This window comes from Herpailurus yagouaroundi, unplaced genomic scaffold, assembly GCF_014898765.1.
Source record: "Herpailurus yagouaroundi ecotype Mexico unplaced genomic scaffold, PumYag 180, whole genome shotgun sequence".
NCBI classification, from domain to species: domain Eukaryota; kingdom Metazoa; phylum Chordata; class Mammalia; order Carnivora; family Felidae; genus Herpailurus; species Herpailurus yagouaroundi.
Genome location: NW_024412411.1, coordinates 27863954 through 27884225, shown reverse-complemented (window position 1 = coordinate 27884225; position 20272 = coordinate 27863954). Strand labels below are relative to the sequence as shown.

Below are 20272 nucleotides of genomic sequence, written 5' to 3'. Positions count from 1 at the left end.
CAAAATATGCATATATAAAACGATGCATTCCAACAGAAAAAACAGAAGTACAGAAAACAAAATTATAGATAAAGCACAAATATTCTACATATTTTTCTAGAAAAATACCATAATCAAATTTATAGGCAAACCTTTTCACACTGTCTGCCCTTATTCCATTTCTACTCACTTGTATGCACAGGCACACACACATCCCACAGTATGCTGAAAATACCTTTAAAATAAACAACATCTATAAAGTACTGTAGGGGCCAAGGGCAGTTCACCCCAAAATGTGCCACTTTAGCATATTAATTGTTTTAAATAAAAGTTACTGGAGAAACAGCTGGTGTAAGGACCTTCAGATTCTCCTCTGTCCCCCTGAAAACAGGAAATAAATTTCCCGTATGAATAACACGTCCTTATATTAAGAAGTAAAAAGATATCAGAGGTGTCTGGGTGGCTCAGTAAGTTAAGGGTCTGACTTCAGCTTAGGTCATGATCCCACAGTTCTTGTGTCCAACCCTGTGCCAGGCTCTGCCTTGACAGCTCACAGCATGGAGCCTACTTCAGGTTCTTTGTCAGAGAGTCTCCCTGACTCTCTGCCCCTCCTCCCTCTCAAAAATAAACATTAAAAAAAAAAAAGAAGTAAAAAGACATCCTGTCACCAGAGATAAGAACTTTAAAACTGAGAAAGCTGTAGAAACAAACCTTGTTATATTTTTTTCTAGTCTACTACTTTAGCCTAAATTCCACTTAGAATTCCTTATTAATTAAAACTCTGGAACATCTCTTTCCTGTATCCTGTCAATTCCTCACAAATTTCTTCTCTGTCTAAAATGTATAAAAATTGCCTGCCTTGGCCATTTCTTTAGGTCTCAATTTCATTAGTGGCCCTCTGTATGCACATAATAAAACTTTGTTTTTTTTCTTCTCATTAACCTGTTTTATGTAAATTTAACTTAGTCCAGATGGAAGACCTCAAAGGGTAAAGTAAGAATTTTTCTTTCTCTACATTACTAAGTAATACACCTTGGTACACAATGGATGTTTATTGGTATTATTACTCATTATTATTATTAGTTCTGTCAATCCAATGACACTGCCTGGGTGAAATGATGGAGAATGCAAAAAATCCCAAATGCAAGCCATTTGTCTCTGTAATTGCTTTGTATGGAATTTAAGGAAGGTTGCTCTTCTGGCATCAGAAAAGGGGAAATAGATAAATAACTTTTAGAATATAGGCCTTGTGTGAAATATAATTTAGGAGAAGTTATTCATTATTTATTCAAATAAATTCAGCTATATAATTTAACTAAATACAGTTTTTTAAATTGGTAAGATAGGAAGCCATCAAAATCCTCGAGGAGAAAGCAGGAAAAAACCTCTTTGATCTTGCCCGTGGCAATTTGTTACTCAACACATCTCCGGAGGCAAGGGAAACAAAAACAAAAGTGAACTACTGGGACCTCATCAAAATAAAAGGCTTCAGCACAGGCACACGGAAGGAAACAATCAACAAAACTAAAAGGCAACCAACAGAATGGGAGAAGGTATTTGCAAATGACATATCAGATAAAGGGTTAGTATCCAAAATCTACAAAGAACTTCTCAAACTCAACACCCAAAAACAAATAATTCAGTGAAGAAATGGGCAAAAGACATGAATAGACACTTCTCCAAAGAAGACATCCAGATGGCCAACCTATACATGAAAAAATGCTCCACATCATTCATCATCAGGAAAATACAAATCAAAACCACAATTAGATATAACCTTACACCTGTCAGAATGGCTAACATTAACAACTCAGGCAACAACAGATGTTGGCGAGGATGCGGAGAAAGAGGATCTCTTTTGCATTGTTGGTGGGAATGTAAGCTGGTGCAGCCACTCTGGGAAACAGTATGGAGGTTTCTCAAAAAACTAAAACTAGAACTACCCTATGACTCAGCAATTCCACTACTAGGCATTTACCCATGGGATACAGATGTGCTGTTTTGAAGGGACACATGCACCCCCATGTTTATAGCAGCACTATCAACAATAGCCAAAGTATGGAAAGAGCCCAAATGTCCATCAAGGGATGAATGGATAAAGAAAATGTAGTATATATACATACAGTGGAGAATTACTCAGCAATCAAAAGAATGAAATCTTGCCATTTGCAACTACATGGATGGAACTGGAGGGTTTTATGCTAAGTGAAATTAGTCAGTCAGAGAAAGACAAAAATCATATGACTTCACTCATATAAGGACTTTAAGAGACAAAACAGATGGACATAAGGGAAGGGAAACAAAAATAATATAAAAACAGGGAGGGGGACAAAATAAAAGAGACTCATAAATATGGAGAACTGAGGGTTGTTGGAAGGGTTGTGGGAGGGGGAATGGGCTAAATGGGTAAGGGGCATTAAGGAATCTACTGAAATCATTGCTTCACTATATACTAACTAATTTGGATGTAAATTTTTAAAAATAAAAGATAAAGTTAAATCAAAATCAAAATCAAAATAATAAAAAAAAATTACTAATCCTAAAAGCATGCTATTTCTCCCTCCTAAAATAATTCCAAGGCCTCCTGTTCAGAAGTAATTCCTTGATGCCATTGTCAATTTCTCACTCTTTATTTTGGTGTATAGAAATGCAAATTTATTTCTGTTTTGTTTTGTATTTAAAAATTTATTTAAGCTCTCTAAATAATTCAAATAGTTTTTCTATAGATTATTTTGGAATTTCTATGCATCCAATTAGATATTTTACCAAAAATAAAAGTTTTGTTTTTACTTCTCAATTTTCTTGTCTTTCTGTGCTGGCAAGGAATGCTATAGCAGAACTCTTATCTATTTTTCACTCTCAAAGGGAATAATGCTTCTAATATTTTGCTATTCTAAGTTTGTCTATCTAACCATCTATTGATGTATCATCATCTATTTAAAGATACCTTTAGAGGTCTAAGAAGTTTCTTTTATCCCCCCATAGGCACTAAGAGATTTTTTTAAAAACATAAACAAATGTATTTGATCAAATGTTTTTCTATTCTTTTTTTAAATTTTTCTTTAACATTTATTAATTTTTTGAGAGACAGAGAGAGACAAAGCATGAGTGGGGGAGGGGCAGAGAGAGAGGGAGACACAGAATCCAAAGCAAGCTCCAGGCTCTGAGCTGACAGCACAGAGCCTGATAGGGGGCTCAAAGTCACAAACCATGACCTGAGCTGAAGTTCGAAGCTTAACCCACTGAGCCACCCAAGCGCCCCAAATGTTTTTCTGTTCTATTGAGATAACTTAATCATTTTTCTTGTTTAATCATTAATGTGGTAAATTATATTACCATGTTTGGTTTTCCCATGTTAAACCAACTTGGTTTGCTGTGTGAAGATCAACTTGGTTACACAGTATCTTTTTAAAAATTCTGCTGTTTTCTATTTGCAAATGTTTTGTTTAGAACTTTTATATCTATACTCATGAGAGTGCTTGGTTTGTATTCTTACTTCACAAACTCCCCTTGTTAGATTTAGTTAGTAAGATTACTTTGTCTCTTTTCTACACTATGAAATAGTTGTGTAAGATTGGAATCATTTATTCCTGGGTAGAACTTTCCAGTAAAAACATCTAGGACTGTATGTTGAGTGTGTGTATATAAATGTTTTTAACTATTCATATAATAGTAGACTATTTGTATTTTCCAATTCTTTCAGTTAAAGTTAGTTTTATTTATTCATTTTATGTAAGCATTCAACTTTGTTGACATTCAATTATTCCTCACATTGTTTTATTACCTTTTCAATTCGTCTGCAGAATCTGTGCTTATGTTTCCATTTTTCCTCTTATTTTTTATATCTTCTTTCATGTTCTAGATCACTAGAGATGTAGGACTCTTTTTGTAGTCTTTTAAAGGACCAATATTTGGATTTGTCCATTTCCAATTGTGCTTGATATTTGTTTGTAATTTAATTAATTTTTGCTTTTATTATTACCATCTTTATCTCTGTTAAGTTTAGTTTCATGTTCCTTTCCTAACTTCTTAAGATAGATGCTTAGGTCTTTAATTTCAAGTTTCACTTTCTTTTTTTTTTTTTTTTTTTTTTTAAGTTCATTTATTTTGAGAGAGAGAGACAGTGCATGTGCAGGGGAGAGATAGGAGAGATAGAGAGAGGAGAGAGGGAATCCCAAACAGGCTCTTTACATTCTCACCATGGAGCCTGAAGATGTAGGGCTCAATCCCATGAGATCATGACCTGAGCCGAAATCAAGAGTTGGTTGCTTAACTGACTGAGTCACCCAGGGACACCTCTACTTTGCTAATGTAAGTACTTAGAGCCGTAAATTTTCCTTTAAGTTCTGGAATACAAGGGAGATATGTTAAATTATTCTATGATATTAGATTCACATATTTTTTTCTTATAAAACTATTAAATTTTATTTTGTATATTTTGAGGAAATATTATATGTACAGATCAAAATTTTTATGTTTGTTTGATCACCTTAAGTTTGTATTATATAGTGACCATCTTTATGCTTCTTTTATGGTCTATTTTTCTAGGTGCTCAACATCAGGGAAATACAAATCAAAACCACAATGATATACCACCTCATACCTGTCAGACTGGCTAAAATTAACAGCACAAGAAACAACAGGTATTGGAAAAAAAATATATATATACATATATATATATATACATATATATATATAGTTTATTTATTCAGAGAGAGAGAGAGAGAGAGCACGTGTATGAGTAGGAAACAGATGGAGAGAGAGGGAGAGAGAGAATCCCAAGCTGACACTGCAGACCCTGATAAGAGACTCAATATCACAAACCATGAGATCATGACCTGAGCTGAAATCAAGAGTCAGACGCTTAACCAACTGAGCCGTCTAGGCACCCCATAGTTCTGAAACTGATACTGTTAAACACGTTTTTTGTTGTGCTTGTACTTAAATGATAAATCTTTAGCTTCCAACTTTCCTATTTTCTTATGCTTTAAACATATCTCTTATAAGCAGTTGATTGCTAGATTTTTATTTTAGTTCAATATTTATACTAATATCTTAATGATTAGGATACCTTTACTAAATTTTTTCATGGTTTCTGTTTATCCCTCACTTTCTGTATATATATATATATATATATATATATATGTATAATACATATGTATATATATCATATTATTGTTTTCATATCTTTGTCTTTTTTTCCCCTGAAGCTTTGAGGTTAAAAGTATTATTGTTTTATGTGACAACTTTTGTTTACTTTTACCTACATATTGATACTTTCATTACTTTTCATTCTTTGTTGTACCTCAACCACCTGGGTTCACTTCCTGTTTGGGACTACCTTAACTAAAGCCTTACATTGGACTTTTCAGGCCACCTAGGTAGTATAAATTAGGGTTACTGGCCCTTAATTACAACACCTAAGTGGAAGACTTGCCCTTTCCTTTCAGAACTAAGAAAACAAAATCGATCATTTTTTTAATGGTTTTAATGGTTTTCTCAGATTTATATAAAGTTCAGTTTTATGCTGCAGTGGTACCAATTTGTGGGCCTAGTCTTACCAGGCACTTGCCCTAAGCTTTGTCTTTTTCCTCCTCAGCCCACCACCAACTTGTGAAAACCAATGCTCAATGTCAGCAAATGCCTTGGAAGTGAAAATCAGATTCCACGCATGGCTTCATCACTAAAATAAGCTCAGATCTTGGCTTTAACATTTCTTCTTAACTTTCTTGCTAGCTCATTGATAAAATCAAGAAATTTAAATCATATTTATTTATATATTTTATATTTCAGTCATCAGTTAATTTAAGAAGATTGGTTTAGTTTTCTGCTACATAAAACTTATATATAGATTTTAAAATTATTTAATAAAATTAGGATGTTCAAGAATAGATGTAATTGAGTCTTTCAAAGACTACTTTTTGGCTACTAAATTAAGTATAAATTCAAACTGTCTTTCTAATTCTCAATAATTTTTCCTCAGCTATTCAACCTTTCCAGCTTATTTCCATTTCTATAAAACGTGTACCATGGCCATATAATAGTACTTACTTTTCACAAAAGTGTCCTGGATTCATGACTGCTTTTGCAAATTCCGAATGGTCTTTCTAAAATACAATCCACCTCTACATGTCAAAATCCTAATCAAGGACTGACCATTTCAATGTTTATTATTTTTACTTTTGACAGAGAGAAGGAGACAGAGCATGAGCCGGGGAGGGGCAGAGAGAGAGGGGGACACAGAATCTGAAGCAGGCTGTAGGCTCTGAGCTGTCAGCACAGAGCCCAAAACAGGACTCAGACTCACAGACCATGAGATCATGACCTGAGCCGAAGTCGGAAGCTCAACCTACTGAGCCACACAGGCACCCCAAGGACTAACCATTTCAAATGACAGTTCATCCCAGTTTTCTCTCACCTTCCATCAAGATTTTATGTTCTCTTTTCTTAACTATTGAAGTTTATTTATTTATTTATTTAGTTGGTTATTTATTATTATTATTTTTTTATAGTGGAATAGACCAAGAATTGGTTTTGAATCCAAAGAGAATTCGGCTCTCTTTCTGATTTTCTAATTTCTTTGTGACTCATTTACTTTATTTAAAACAGAAATGTTTATATCTTCCTTACAATATTACCTTATTGTAAGGATTGAAATAAAGTAATGCAGACATAAAAGAGCCAGTTCTCAATAAAGCGTAGTTATTTTATTGTTATTTTACCTAATAATAATAGGTACCTAAATAATACTTACATAATGTATATTAAGTATCCTGTGTTAATAAATCTATGCATTATTACCATAAATATCTTGTGTTATAGTTATCTATGCATTAGTTTTATTGCCTATTAGGCATATTCCTCCTTTGAGAATGGGAGTATCTGTTACTTATCTTGGTATGACTGGCATAATGTCTTACATTTAATATTTAATAATTTTTGTTTTCACTAAATGAATTTAATAGAAAAGTACTAGATATTATAGTACTAGGGAAAGGAGAAGTGGAGCTACCATTTACAATTAGAAAAAGAGAGAAACAAAAATAAATTGGTACCCTGACACCTCCTGATACAACTAAAAACATAGAACTCATCCTATATTTTTCTATCTATCTGTCATCTATCATCTATCTATCTATCTATCTATCTATCATCTATCTATCATCTATATATTCATACATAATTCTGTTACCCAAACGAAATAAGCATGCTAATGATAAAATTTGTTTAGGTTATTTTTTTTTTTTAATTTTAGAAGTTTATTTATTTATTTTGAAGGGGAGAGAGAGAGTGGCAGGGGGGAGAGAGGAGGGAGGGAGAGAGAGAGAGAGAGAGAGAGAGAGAGAGAGAGAGAATCCCACACAGGCTCCACACTGTCAGTGCAGAGCCCCATGCAGGGCTATATCTCAAGAACCATGAGGTCATGACCTGAGCCTAAATTAAGAGTTGGATACTTAACTGACTGAGCCACCCAGCAGCCCTGAGATTATTTTTTATGAAAATTATCTGCAGGTTGTTTTTCACTGTCATCAAGGTTATTAGGTCTATGCCTTAATTTTGTAACCAGCCCTTTAATTCCCATCATTAATCAACCATAGTTAAATTAGATTGTGATTTATGCAAAAACTGAAAAGAAGTGACTATGTAACTCTCAAAGGAAGCTAAAAATCTCCATTATAAAATACTTTTTTCTAAACATTCTCAGAATCTTCTCTCTTCACTATTTTATATTCAATGAACAGTCACTTGGGGAGATAATAGGATCAGTCACCAACTTGTACATAGATGCTTGAATTCCCATGAATTTTAGATGTTGTTTGTATTAAGGACAAATTAAGCTGAAAGTTGTAGTCTGGGGGGCTTTTGGATAAGAAAAGTCTTTAAACAATTAATGGATTGTTCAAGTTGTGCCTATGTAGAAAGCATAACAAGGCACCTTGTGCAGCAATTTATAGTAACTGGGGTAAATGAACCATAGTCAGAAGTAAAATTTATGAACTGTTTGTTAAATTGGTAATTAGCTAGAGATGCAATGCTACAAACTGGAGGTATTCATAGCACAACAGAGCCAGGATTATCTTGTAGTTTACAGTTTAAATTAACTGACTTCTTTAGTGTTATCTCCCTTGTGAGGTATGGTCTGTCTTGTTACGTATAACATTCTTTTTTCTTTTTTTTCAAGTGGAAACAAGAAGAACTGGTGGTAAGATCAGGAAAAAAAGGTGAAGGCTTTTGAAAAGAAATCTTTATAGATTTTCTGGAATCTTAAACTTGGGATATATGAGCAACAAATAATTAAAGACATTTTACATGCACATCTTCTGTGTTCAAATGGATATCGTCAATTTGAAGATTTGAGATCAAATGTTATATTATCTAAACATACTGTTAAGAGTAGAATGTTTGAAAATGTGAGAATCCCTTTGTTTTTCCACTTGCATTCAACTATTTGGCATGGTGTGAGCACATTGTTACTCAGTAAGTTTGAATTATTTGTGCTTATTCATTGTCTAATGTAGATCAAGTTTAGAAACACTGAATACCTCTCAAAACAATGGAGATCTACAAGGGGAAAAGTATAAAAGCACAGCCAAGAAACATCCTATAATGCAATCTTTAGAATTATTTTGTCAATAGCATCTGATCAATTGATTAATGTGTAACTGATAAAAAGGACAATAAATATTTCTTATAATTAGATGGCCAATCAACATCAATGTAGTCTAACTTACCACAGAGTAAGATGTAGAAAGAGAAAAGTAAAAGTAAGATGAAATTTTGGCCACTGTGTCTTAGTTTTTCAGTTTGCATCTTTTATTGGAAGTAAAATTAGATTTAAATTAAGTTCTTTATTTGGAAGGTTTTCTGGCCTTTTGTGAGGGATGTGTGTGTGTGTATGTGTGCACTCACGTGTGTGTGTGTGTGTGTGTGTGTGTGTGTGTGAAAATAGCTGATAAAGTTGATCATACAGCTTTTTAGTACAAACTGGGGAGCTAAATCTTTACCACATAAAAGGAAGTCTATCACTATTCTTCATGTAGATTGAAATGCAGCATCACTGCTAAACAATTTGATTGCTATAATCATCATAGAACCATTGACTAGCAGCAAGCTTGGCTTTAAAGCTCAGCTTTGTGATGGGCGACTTTAAACAAGTCACAATCTCTTTGAGTTTATAACTGAAAACTTATATGTCAAAGATGGCAATATCTAAATAACAGGGTTGTGAACTGGCACATATTGAAACTAAATTAAAAGTTAGAAGTTGACATATCATTTATCTAACTTCCCACTAACTCAGCTTCTTAGCAATTATATCAGTTTGAGCATTTTCAATAATGAGAAAGTATAAGACAGTCTTTTCCTTTGAGTTAGGATTTCAAATGTCATCGAGATTGACCAACAAGCTATAAGGAAAGGAGGAGAGAGAGAGAAAGGGACGTTTGAGTACAGGTTATCAGGTGAGAAAATGAAGAACCTGTTTGAGGGAATTGTGAGCATCCATGCAGTTTGAGGTTAGAATACTTAGGGTTTTTTGGGATGAGGGCAGAAATGAGTTAGAAACAGACACATGGAGAGAGAAAGACAGCTGAACAGTTAATAAGGCAGGTATAGACTCTGAACTCCATGTTGGTAGTACCCTGTGTGTTTCATTCATAACTCTGTTCCTGGCACCAAGCACTGACATATATAGGCACTTAAAATATTAGATAGAACCATATGAAATTTTTGTTATTCACTCATTTCTAACAGACAAAAAATGGCAATTTCATATAGTTCAACCTTATATTTGTCAGATGGATTAATGAATAAATGTGGAAATAAAATGGAGAATTTCAAATGTACTCATGAATTATGGTTGTATTCAATAGAAGATTCAGATCAGTAGCTTCAGCAAGAGGATGAAACACTCAAAGCTGTGCTTTGGAAAGATTCCTTGGGCTATAGGCTGAAGCATGGTTCATATGGGGAGAGAAAATGGACACAAATGAAAAGTATAATTTAAGATGTTTGTTACTTGAGACATGTTGAGGGCCTAAACTTGGGCATTGTTAAAAAGAAAAGGAAAGAAAGGGAAACCCAGGGTACAATGGTTAACCATATGCTTCATTTCATTTCAAAATCTAATTTTACACTGAGTGAAGGTATGTTCAATTGGCCTGTTGATTGAAATGATGGTAGAATAAGAGAGGGGCCTATTCTTATAGAATTACAACTGAATCTCTAGGGTAAATTACATAAATTCTTCTATAATACACCTCTAAAAGATTAGGCCAAGAAGCTTGAATTGTTTTCAATGCCAAGTAGTTTTTCTCTCTGAAGATGGAAAAAAAATGTAGCAGGAGGATTAGTGTTTTTTATCTTTTCATATGTTCTGATCAAATCTAAACTATTTGAATTATGTGATTAGAAATATATTATCTTAAGAAAGTTCCTCCTACAACACTACAAATTTGTGGTGTTTTCCTTAACTTTACTTACTGATTACAAGGACAGTGCATAAAAATTATATACAATTTCTTTGTGTATACAATTCTATATGAATAATTATAGACAATAATTACATATAACTTGTAAAATACAGAAAAGCACAAAATTAGAATTATACATAATCCATCTCTTAGAGATAACTTGTGAATAGTGTATACTATATTGATAGTCTCTGTGTTTTATACTTTTGTGTTCCCATGTTTACAGGCTTGGTTTTATCTGTTGGAAATGTTCTTAGTTTTCCTTGTCTCCCTTTGGTATTTCTGTCAGTGTCCCAGAGTCTTTTCCTCAGACACTAATCTTGACACCAGTCAGTTGAACAAACCCATGTCAAATTGTTCTGAGGTTAGTAGGGCTCTATGCAACTCATTCAGACTGAGGCAAAATATTGCTTCCCACCTCTCACATCTTATGTAAGGTAATGTGCCTCCTGGAAAATTTGAAACAGTGCATAGCCCCTCTGGCCAGAAGTAGTACATAGAATTATATGATTTCCAGTATCCATGGATTTCAATATTCTTCATTTATATTCAATATTTTTCATTTATATCACTAATTATTGACATCATTGCTTATTTATGAATCACTTAAATCCTAGCATTTATGTCTTCTCTCATCCTATTTATTTATGAATCACTTAAATCCTAGCATTTATGTCTTCTCTCGTCCTATTGCTGGATTCATAATCTCCAAATTTATTTTGAATTATTGTGGATAGAATAGGGATAGTAATAGTTTGCCACCTTAAAGAGTGGCTTCCATGTAATAGAGGTTTTCAAGTCAAACATTGTAGTGAGACTCAGTTACTGAATTTGGTAGATATGGAAATAAAGCAGAGGTTAGTGAAAGACTCCCTCTACCAGCTCTTACATTGATTTTGTTGAGTTTCAGAGGTCCAGGCTTGAACAAGCTATTGATCATTTCTTAATTGGGTCCATTTTATTTGAAAGGGTGATTCTTCTTAGGAGCCAAGAATTTGTTGATCTATATTCATAATTTCCAATGCTGCTATGACTGCATTTTTCCTCTTTTGTGTTTCTACTGGCATTTTAAAAGGAAGGTGGTGAAAGTAAATTAGGCAGAGCCTTCTGCCATTAGTTTTCATGGAAACCAGGAAGTCAGCTTCCTAACCTCATCACAATGAATGTGAGGCCATTTTCTTCTCATCCTCTTAAACTTGGTGGAACTTTGGAATAGCGAGTAAGAATCCCCAAGTGATAACATATCGTATATTGTAAGCTGTTCATAGGTATTAAATCTTATGAAGACAGTTATCAACCTTCTCTTCCTTTAGATAAATAATGTCATTTTGATCATTTTATTCCTTTGAAGCATAGATTTTAATCTACCAAGGAAGTGAACTGATATACTCTTGGTATATGAAAGCTCATTTTCTCTCATTATATAATTTCTTAGACACTGAAAAAAAAAAAACCAAGATACCTAGGGTCTACATTGTTTTATGTTCTTAATATGTAAAAGACATTGTCACAGAGGAAACAACAAAACAGATTGTTCATTAGCAAACACAGCATGTAAGTGGAAACAAAGGGACAAAAACAAGACTCTAATTATCCCCATGAATTCTTCTTCTTCCTTTGAAAAAGAAGACCCTATTTTCCCTTCAGTAACAATGTCCTTTAGGGCTTGCACTACAAACATATTTTTCCATATGTCCATGAGTCAATATGTAAGCCTGATAATTTTTGCCTAATAAACACAACATGAATTCCCACTAGAAGCCAACTAATGGGTACTTCAAGTGCAATTTTCTGTGTGTGTTAAATGAGTAAGTTGAAAACTTCATTGTTCTGAAGCTCCTTTGGTGAGCAGGGGAATATTACAAGGGATTTTGGACAGTACCATAAAAGAGAAATTACACTATAATCCTGTCCCTTCATAGGATAAGTTTTATTTTTTTGGATGCAGGATTTCTTTAGCACCCATTTGGATTATAGTCCATATTTCTAACACTGGTATCCCCCTCTGCCTAGAAATGAAAATTTGTACTTTAACCATTTTAATATTTCAATAATTGTAAATAATTTTTAAACATGAATGGCACATTCATTGGGGTTCAATAATAATTAATATATGTGCACATGGAAAGGAAACAAAACAGAACAATAAAAACAACAACTAAAACTGTGTCTTAACCAAAAACTAAGTATTTTTCATTTTAGCCAAGATTGTCTTTGCCCACAAAAAGTACAGGAAATTGAACATGTAATAATGAAGGCTTAATATTTGTGCACTGCTGGAGTGCTTCTGGGTGATTATATTTTAACAAAAGTTAATGGCTAAGTAATGGAAATAATGAGCTGAAGTGAAAATCCAATATAAGTTTGATGAGCAGAACATTTTGAATGAAAATATACTAGAGGAGAAAATCTCCATGGAACATTTCACGTCTTAGTACTCCTGGAGCTTATTAGTTTAGTATGAAAATGGACATGACTGATTAAGAAATCTAAATGAATGTGTGCTAGTGATCTTTAAAAGTGATGGGGCAAATGTGAAGTTCCTTAAAAGAAAAAAAAAAAAAGAGAAAGAGTAAAAAATCCTTTAAAAGCCTTTTCTGTTTCCATTAACTCTCCACATACATTCATCTGTTTGCACATGGCCTATAATACTGATTACAGAAGTAAATGTTCAGTCTGCTATCAGAAACTATCCAAGAGATATTGAACTACGAGTAGGTAAGGTTGATGAGAATGGCCATGCCATAAATGATGAGAAGTGAAGATTTCAGGCTCTGATGGACAAAGAATATCACTTTAGAGGCACCGATTTAATGAACAGCATATTTATCACATGGAGACTCCTTTAATCCGAGATAATAACTTAAATCTCTAGAATTCATTCTAGAATTAGTGGAGAAAGAAAAAGGGAGTGGTAAAAATTTCCAGAACTACTAATAACAAAAATATATGTCAGTATTCAAAGGTTCAAAGGCTCAACTGATTCCACCATCATCACCACCACCACTAACCATCAGCAGCAACAGCATCATCATCATAAATAACATTCATTGAGCGTTTATTAAATGCTATACACCAGCCAGTGTATTTTACAAAATTTCATTCAATTCTCACAATCCAATGTGGTTAGTGTTTTGAATTCTAGTTTTATAAGCAAAAAATTAATTAATTAATTAATTAATTAAGCAACTTGTTGAAAGCTCACAGTTTTCATGATAAGCCAGGAAATGAAGTCTTGATTTATACACTGGATTATATACTATTACTCACAATGTTGAAGTGCTTCATAAATTATAAGTGCTATAGCAGTCATCATCATTGTCAATAATAATGTGACTTACTATTTAAGCATCAATTCATACTGAACATTCTGTGATATAAACAAGAAATAACTACAAACCACTCACAAATTCTAATATAACTTATTTTAAAATATACTTTAGGTGCATAATTTAGGACCAAATGAATGAAATATTTTGAAATATATTTTGATAACAACTTGTTAATCAAAATTCTTCTAAAAGTCATATTATGTTCTAGTTATTACCTACTAGACTGTAAATTTTAGGATAATGATTTATATACTTCCTTAGCACAACAGATAAATACAAGAAAAGAAAAAAAAAAAGACAAAGAAGATCCCCTTCCAAAACAAACCAAACAAAATCTGAAAGATTCAATCAAAATTTGACAGAAAAAGGAAAGTCAGTATGTAATTTGACATTCTGTTGATAAAACAAATGATTAACTGTTAACTTCAGTTGTTACAACATTGCATTTACAATTTAGAGTTAAATTGTTATTGACCCAAGCTTTCAATTCTTTTTTTTTTTTTTGAGGTTCTGACTAGTTTTCAGATAATTAAATGATATTTTTCTGCAATTAACATCTTTCATTGCATTTTTATGCTATTGCTATGGACATAATTTTATGCATTTTATGCATTTAAAATGTTTTATTTTTCATATTTACATGTTTCTTTTATAATATATATTATTTTAACTCCTTTCTTCCAATATAATACTAATCTCTATATGTCCATATAGGAAATTGCCATTTGCTGTTTCAATCTTTAATTTGAAGTGATCCAAAATAACTGTGAAAATTGTGAATGAAGGAAAAGACTAATTCATTTAACATTTCTTATTAGAAGAATAACCTACAGTTATTGGGGGCTGGGTGATTGGGGAACCTATTTGATGTAGATCACATGAATGGTGAATATACTTGTATTCCAAGGAAATAAAACATGATTTGAATTTGTAACCCTAATGTGAAATATGCAAGACACAAAGATATCAAACCCTTAACAGTTTTCTAACACCTCCATTTTTATTTACAACTCTTATCAGTTGGTGTGCTTTATAACAGAGAAGTGACCTAAAATTTCTATAAGAAAATAAGGTGTCATATGAAACTGAAATTCTATTTAAGAATGTATAATATATACATTGGAAATTTTAATTTTCAAGTTTCTATTCATATGTTTGGCATGCAATTTTTTCAAATATCTACATATGTCTTCTTACATTGCTTTATGGAATTCTTTCTATTATTATTTAAGTCTTAGCCTTTTCTTTTAATACCTGATGCTTAATATTTTTAAATTTCTATTTAGATTGTATTTTTAATGAAACCTGGAACTACAAAATAAGGTAACATACTGTACATTAGTAAAGACAATATTTTGCAAGTGTGCCTGTCAATTTTAAGTGTAAAAATGCCTCTGTAGTCATTAAATTAAATCAGTTTATAAACATAAACATCTAGAGTTTACAAACATCTAGAGTTTACAAACATAAACATACAGATCAGAGTAGCAAAAGGCTGATTAAATGTAGCCCAGTCTTGCTTTTACTTGAATAAATAAAAACACAAATATTTCACATTTTAGCCTCCTTCCTGAATAGCACTTTGACCAGAGTATTTGACATCTGGAAAATTGAGTGATCTGAGTTTGAAGCCAGTGTATATGTCTCACTAACCTGAAGGGATAGCAGTGAGGAGAAAAGGAATCAAGAAAACTGGAAAATTCACAAACTGTTTTTCAACTTCTGGAAAAAAAAAGTTTAGTATGTTTATATTTGTTGTAACAGAAAATTCATTAATCCTGTTCCTTTCTCAATACATTTGCTTTAACAAATGAGATGCTATCTAATTTTTTAAACTCATCAGTGATGTCTATGTATATTTGCTGAGGAAAATTCTCTGGTGGTGAACTGAAATAAATAGGATAAGACTCACATGCCACCCATGAACAACACAAATAATGCATTTCAAATGTAGTGGTTTGTACCAATATGGCAAATACATTTTGATGATATAAAAATCTTTGATGCATTAAAAAACATGATAAACTTTTTGATCTAATTCTACAAAAATATTTTCTTCTGCTTTAATAAGGGTTGTGCCAGGTTTTGTTTTTGTTTGTTTAAATTTCTATGAGCAACAATACAAAAAATTCAATTCAATCATATGCATTTTAACCATATATACACATATTTATGATTTTGTACCTCCCACCCTGCCTGAATAACAAAGATAAATTCTCTTTCAAAACAAGACGATCAGTATAACCCATTTTAATTATAGATGATCACCCTTTTCAGGCATCATACATCATCCTTGGGCCTGAACTGAACCAATTAGTCTGTAAGTTACTTCATCTGAGACAGGCAATTTAAATCAGTGATTCTCAGATTAGAAGGGGAAAGAAAAATTTCTATAGTAAATTTTCAAATATTTCAAAATATTCCAAAATTACCTAAAGAATTATTCAAATGGACCCCTAATACTGACATCAATTAATTTTTCTATATGATTACTTAGATCCAGACAGATATAAAACAAAGCATGATCTGCTTATCCTTATCGATAAAATGATAAATAAATAACACTTTAAAACAACCTATGCAACCTCATTTCAACATATTAGAGGATATTATTTTCTCAAAGCTGAATCATCATTTACAACACAAATATGGTAATTATTAATAGAGCATGGGCTTTTGAACTTGGCAAACACAGTCCTATGATGGTTTGATTCTCTCATCATTTTTTTCCCATTTGTACTACTGTGATGTCCTTTGGTTTTGCTTACCAAAACCAAATCTGTACACATTAAATATTCCTCTGAACATTTCTCATTTGTCTATGGCAACTGAAGTAATTCTATATTATTTTGCCTCAACGAGATTGAAAAAAGAAGTACAAACCTAGACACAAATCTTGCCTGAAAATACTCTGCCATAAAGTGATTACCCAAAAGATTCATGTTTATATCATGTAAATATTAACATTAAAGTAAATTATTATAGATAACTTGTGAATCTCCAAATCTGCAGACCCTAAATGAAAGCAAAAATAACTAGCTTAATCAAAGTGTGTGATTTCTTCATAACCTGGTGAAATTCCCATCACTACTGAAACACCATGGAGGCAAAGAAATCTGATCATATTGAAGTAGAAATCTGAATTCTTTTTAATCGCTATATAGACAAACCATATTTTAATCTGTTCATGAAATATAGTTCATTATAACTGCAAAAACTCTTTCTTGTATACTCTGTCTGTATCACCTGAAACTTCAAAAAAATGTTTGATGTTAAGAGTTTGAATTATGAAATAGACTTCTAACCTTTTATTCTCTCTAACTGCTTTGTCTCCCTTCTTCCAAGAAATGGTTGGTTTTGGAGAGCCTTGGGGTTTGCACTCTATGATGACTTCTTGGTCTTTGGTAATAATTATTGTTTTCTTCATTTGATTCAGTGCAAAAGTAGGAGCTGAAGCTATGAAAAAGAAAATGTTAATTCTACCAGAAGTAATGATAATAAATCAAAATTTTTCAACTTTTCTGTGATACATTTCTTTTCTTTCTTTTCTTTTTTTTTACTATTTAATTTATTTTTTTTATTTTTTAAAATTTACATCCAAATTAGTTAGCATATAGTGAAACAATGATTTCAGGAGTAGATTCCTTAATGCCCCTTACCCATTTATCCCATCCCCCCTCCCACAACCCTTCCAGAAACCCTCAGTTTGTTCTCCATATTTATGAGTCACTTCTGTTTTGTCCCCCTCCCTGTTTTTATATTATTTTTATTTCCCTTCCCTTATGTTCATCTGTTTTGTCTCTTTAAGTCCTCATATGAGTGAAGTCATATGATTTTTGTCTTTCTCTGACTGACTAATTTCAGTTAGCATAATGCCTTCCAGTTCCATCCACATAGTTGCAAATGGCAAGATTTCATTCTTTTTGATTGCCAAGTAATACTCCATTGTATGTATGTGTATATATATATATATATATATATATATATATATGTATATATACCACATCTTCTTTATCCATTCATGGGATACATTTCTAATAAAACCACAGGTTATCTACACATGCAAAAGGCACTAACTCAAAATTTAAACATATAATTATTAGCAGATAATGGTTTCATATTATGTGGGGTCCACAGACAGACTGTTTCAAAAAATGACATGCTTTAATTATGATTATCAATTTTAATTTTGAAAGACTAATATGAGCACCTTGAGCAAAAGGTAAAGGTGCTGGCAAGAAAGTCTATTTGGGGCTTCCTTTGGAAAAATAGAGGTTACATGTAGAGAAGGTAATCCTGTGTCATCCATTTCCTATCTTGGAGTTTTACTGTATATTTTACTTTAACATTATACAAAATTAACTGTAGTTGTTTTAAAATACATTTAAAAATTGAATTATTTAAATTTCAATTAAAAATTTCACTTCATTGGTAGCAATTATTCAATTAGGTCTGATACTTCATTAATATTAATATTGCTTTCACTCGATTTTTGTGAAGATACTTTTGATTAGTTCCCCAAGTAATTCTGGTGGGCAGCTGTGGGTTGAGGACACTGGACTAAAAGAACACATGACATAGAGACCAACACACACACACACACACACACACACACACACACTTTTGAATCTAAAAGAGAACCTGGGAGATATGTCTATAAGTCTACTGTATCTGAGGCATTTATTTTAACCAATTTGACATAATTATTTTATGTCCATTATACAGCAGTATAATGCATGGCACAAAAACATGAAAAGATATATATATATATAACAAAAAAGATATGTGCTTGTAATTGAGAGGAGATAAGAATTGATACAGAAAAGGAGGAAGGAGTTAAGACAGTGGAGAAATAGGAGGACCGGAATTTTCCTCATCTCTCAAACACAACTGTATTGAGCTCATATCACTTGGAACACCCAGGAAATCGATATGCAGAGTCACAGAAAGACTTCCACAGTTGGACGGAGACAGCTTGGAAGGATCGAGGTGTGGGTATGTGAATTGGGGGAGATAAAACAGCATAGGCATGGAGGGGATGAAACCCTTTCTGTGGAGAGACAGAGGGAAGGTTGTGAAAGTGCAGCATTGAGTTAGCACAAGAGGAAAACTTCTCTGGACCACAGACTGGGGAAGGATAAATATGGAGAATGTCATTTTTTTTCTGTTTTTCTTTTTTGTTGTTGTTGTTGTTTTTTGGGTTTTTTTTTTCAAACAGCTCTTCAAACTGAAACTTGGAGCTTTCAAAAGTGCTCAGCTTTCTCCAGAGTGAAGCCAGGAGACATGGTGTGCATTCCTGGGGAGAAAGGACCTGACCCCAGAGCACATAGCACAGTGTAGCGATCTCTTGGTGCACTGGGATAGAGCTGGTCCCTTCCTGGAGTACTTTGGAAAGGTGGTTTATTGCCTCTGCCAGGACAAAAGACCCTGCAGGTGCCAGCCAGTGGTCTTTTATCTGCAGGTTGGAGAGACTCCACTCTGGAACAGGGGAGAGTTGGGTCCTTTATGACTTTGATTAGCCTAGCGCCTAGAAGGTGCAGAACTGTGGAGCAGGGAAAACTGACTGCCTAAACAACATGGTTTGAGGTCCCTGGTATGGGGAGAAGAGCCTGGAATGTCACCATTTTTCCCCTCAGCATCAACATGGTGGGACTTCAGAGAGAAGCACAACAGCCCCCAGTGGAGGCAGGGCAAAACCCTGCCCCTCTGTGCCTGGCAACTGCTTATTTACTGGAGCAAGACTGATTCTTCCAATGCAGCCAGCCTCTCCACCAGAGCAGCACAGCCACCGTTCCCAGGCACCAACAGACAAACTGTTTTTCTCTTTTATTATTTTATTTACATTTTCCTTCCCTCTTCCCTTTTTTTTAAATCAGGCTTATAGTTTCTGATTTATTTTTGGTCAATTCTTATTCATTCATTTTCAGGCATTTTCATTCTATCCTTTTCCCATTGTTTCTCTTTCTTCTTTATTTTCATTTCTCCTTGTCTGTAATTAGCCTCATGGTTTTTTGATTCTCTTTTTTTTTCTCCCCTTTCATTTTTCTTTTTTTATGAGGTCAAGTTTCCCTTTTCTTTCTTTCTTTCTTTCTTTCTTTCTTTCTTTCTTTCTTTCTTTCTTCTTTCTTTCTTTCTTTTTATTTTCCAGGGTTACTTCAACAAACAAATCAAAACACATCTGATTGAAAGTCCAAACATTCCACCACTACAAGTGAGGAGGAGCTCTGCAGAGGACTGACTGGTGGGATAGAGCAGCCAAAACATAACAATAGAGTGCAAACAGCATTCACCAAAAACACTTTCTGGAGTGCCAGGCCCTGGACAATGTATGACTCCTTTTTAATATAATAGTACTCTCAGGTGCAGGACACATAACAAGCTTTTAAGATATGCAAAAGATAGAAACTTAGCCAAAATAACAGTACGGAGGAATTCTCCCCAAAAGAAAGGTCAAGAAAAATCACAGCCAGAGAATTGCTCAAATCAGAT

General features: G+C 33.2%; 1 protein-coding gene across 3 annotated transcripts in view; it reads right to left on the bottom strand.

Moving 5' to 3' along the window:
- CNTN5 (contactin 5) overlaps positions 1-20272 on the bottom strand; it is a 1407026-nt gene that overhangs the window by 298666 nt on the left and 1088088 nt on the right. For all 3 annotated transcript variants that reach the window (XM_040489700.1, XM_040489698.1, XM_040489699.1), the window contains one exon: positions 17089-17239. In XM_040489700.1, coding sequence (XP_040345634.1) covers positions 17089-17239 — 151 coding nt within the window. The remainder of the gene's footprint in view (positions 1-17088; positions 17240-20272) is intronic.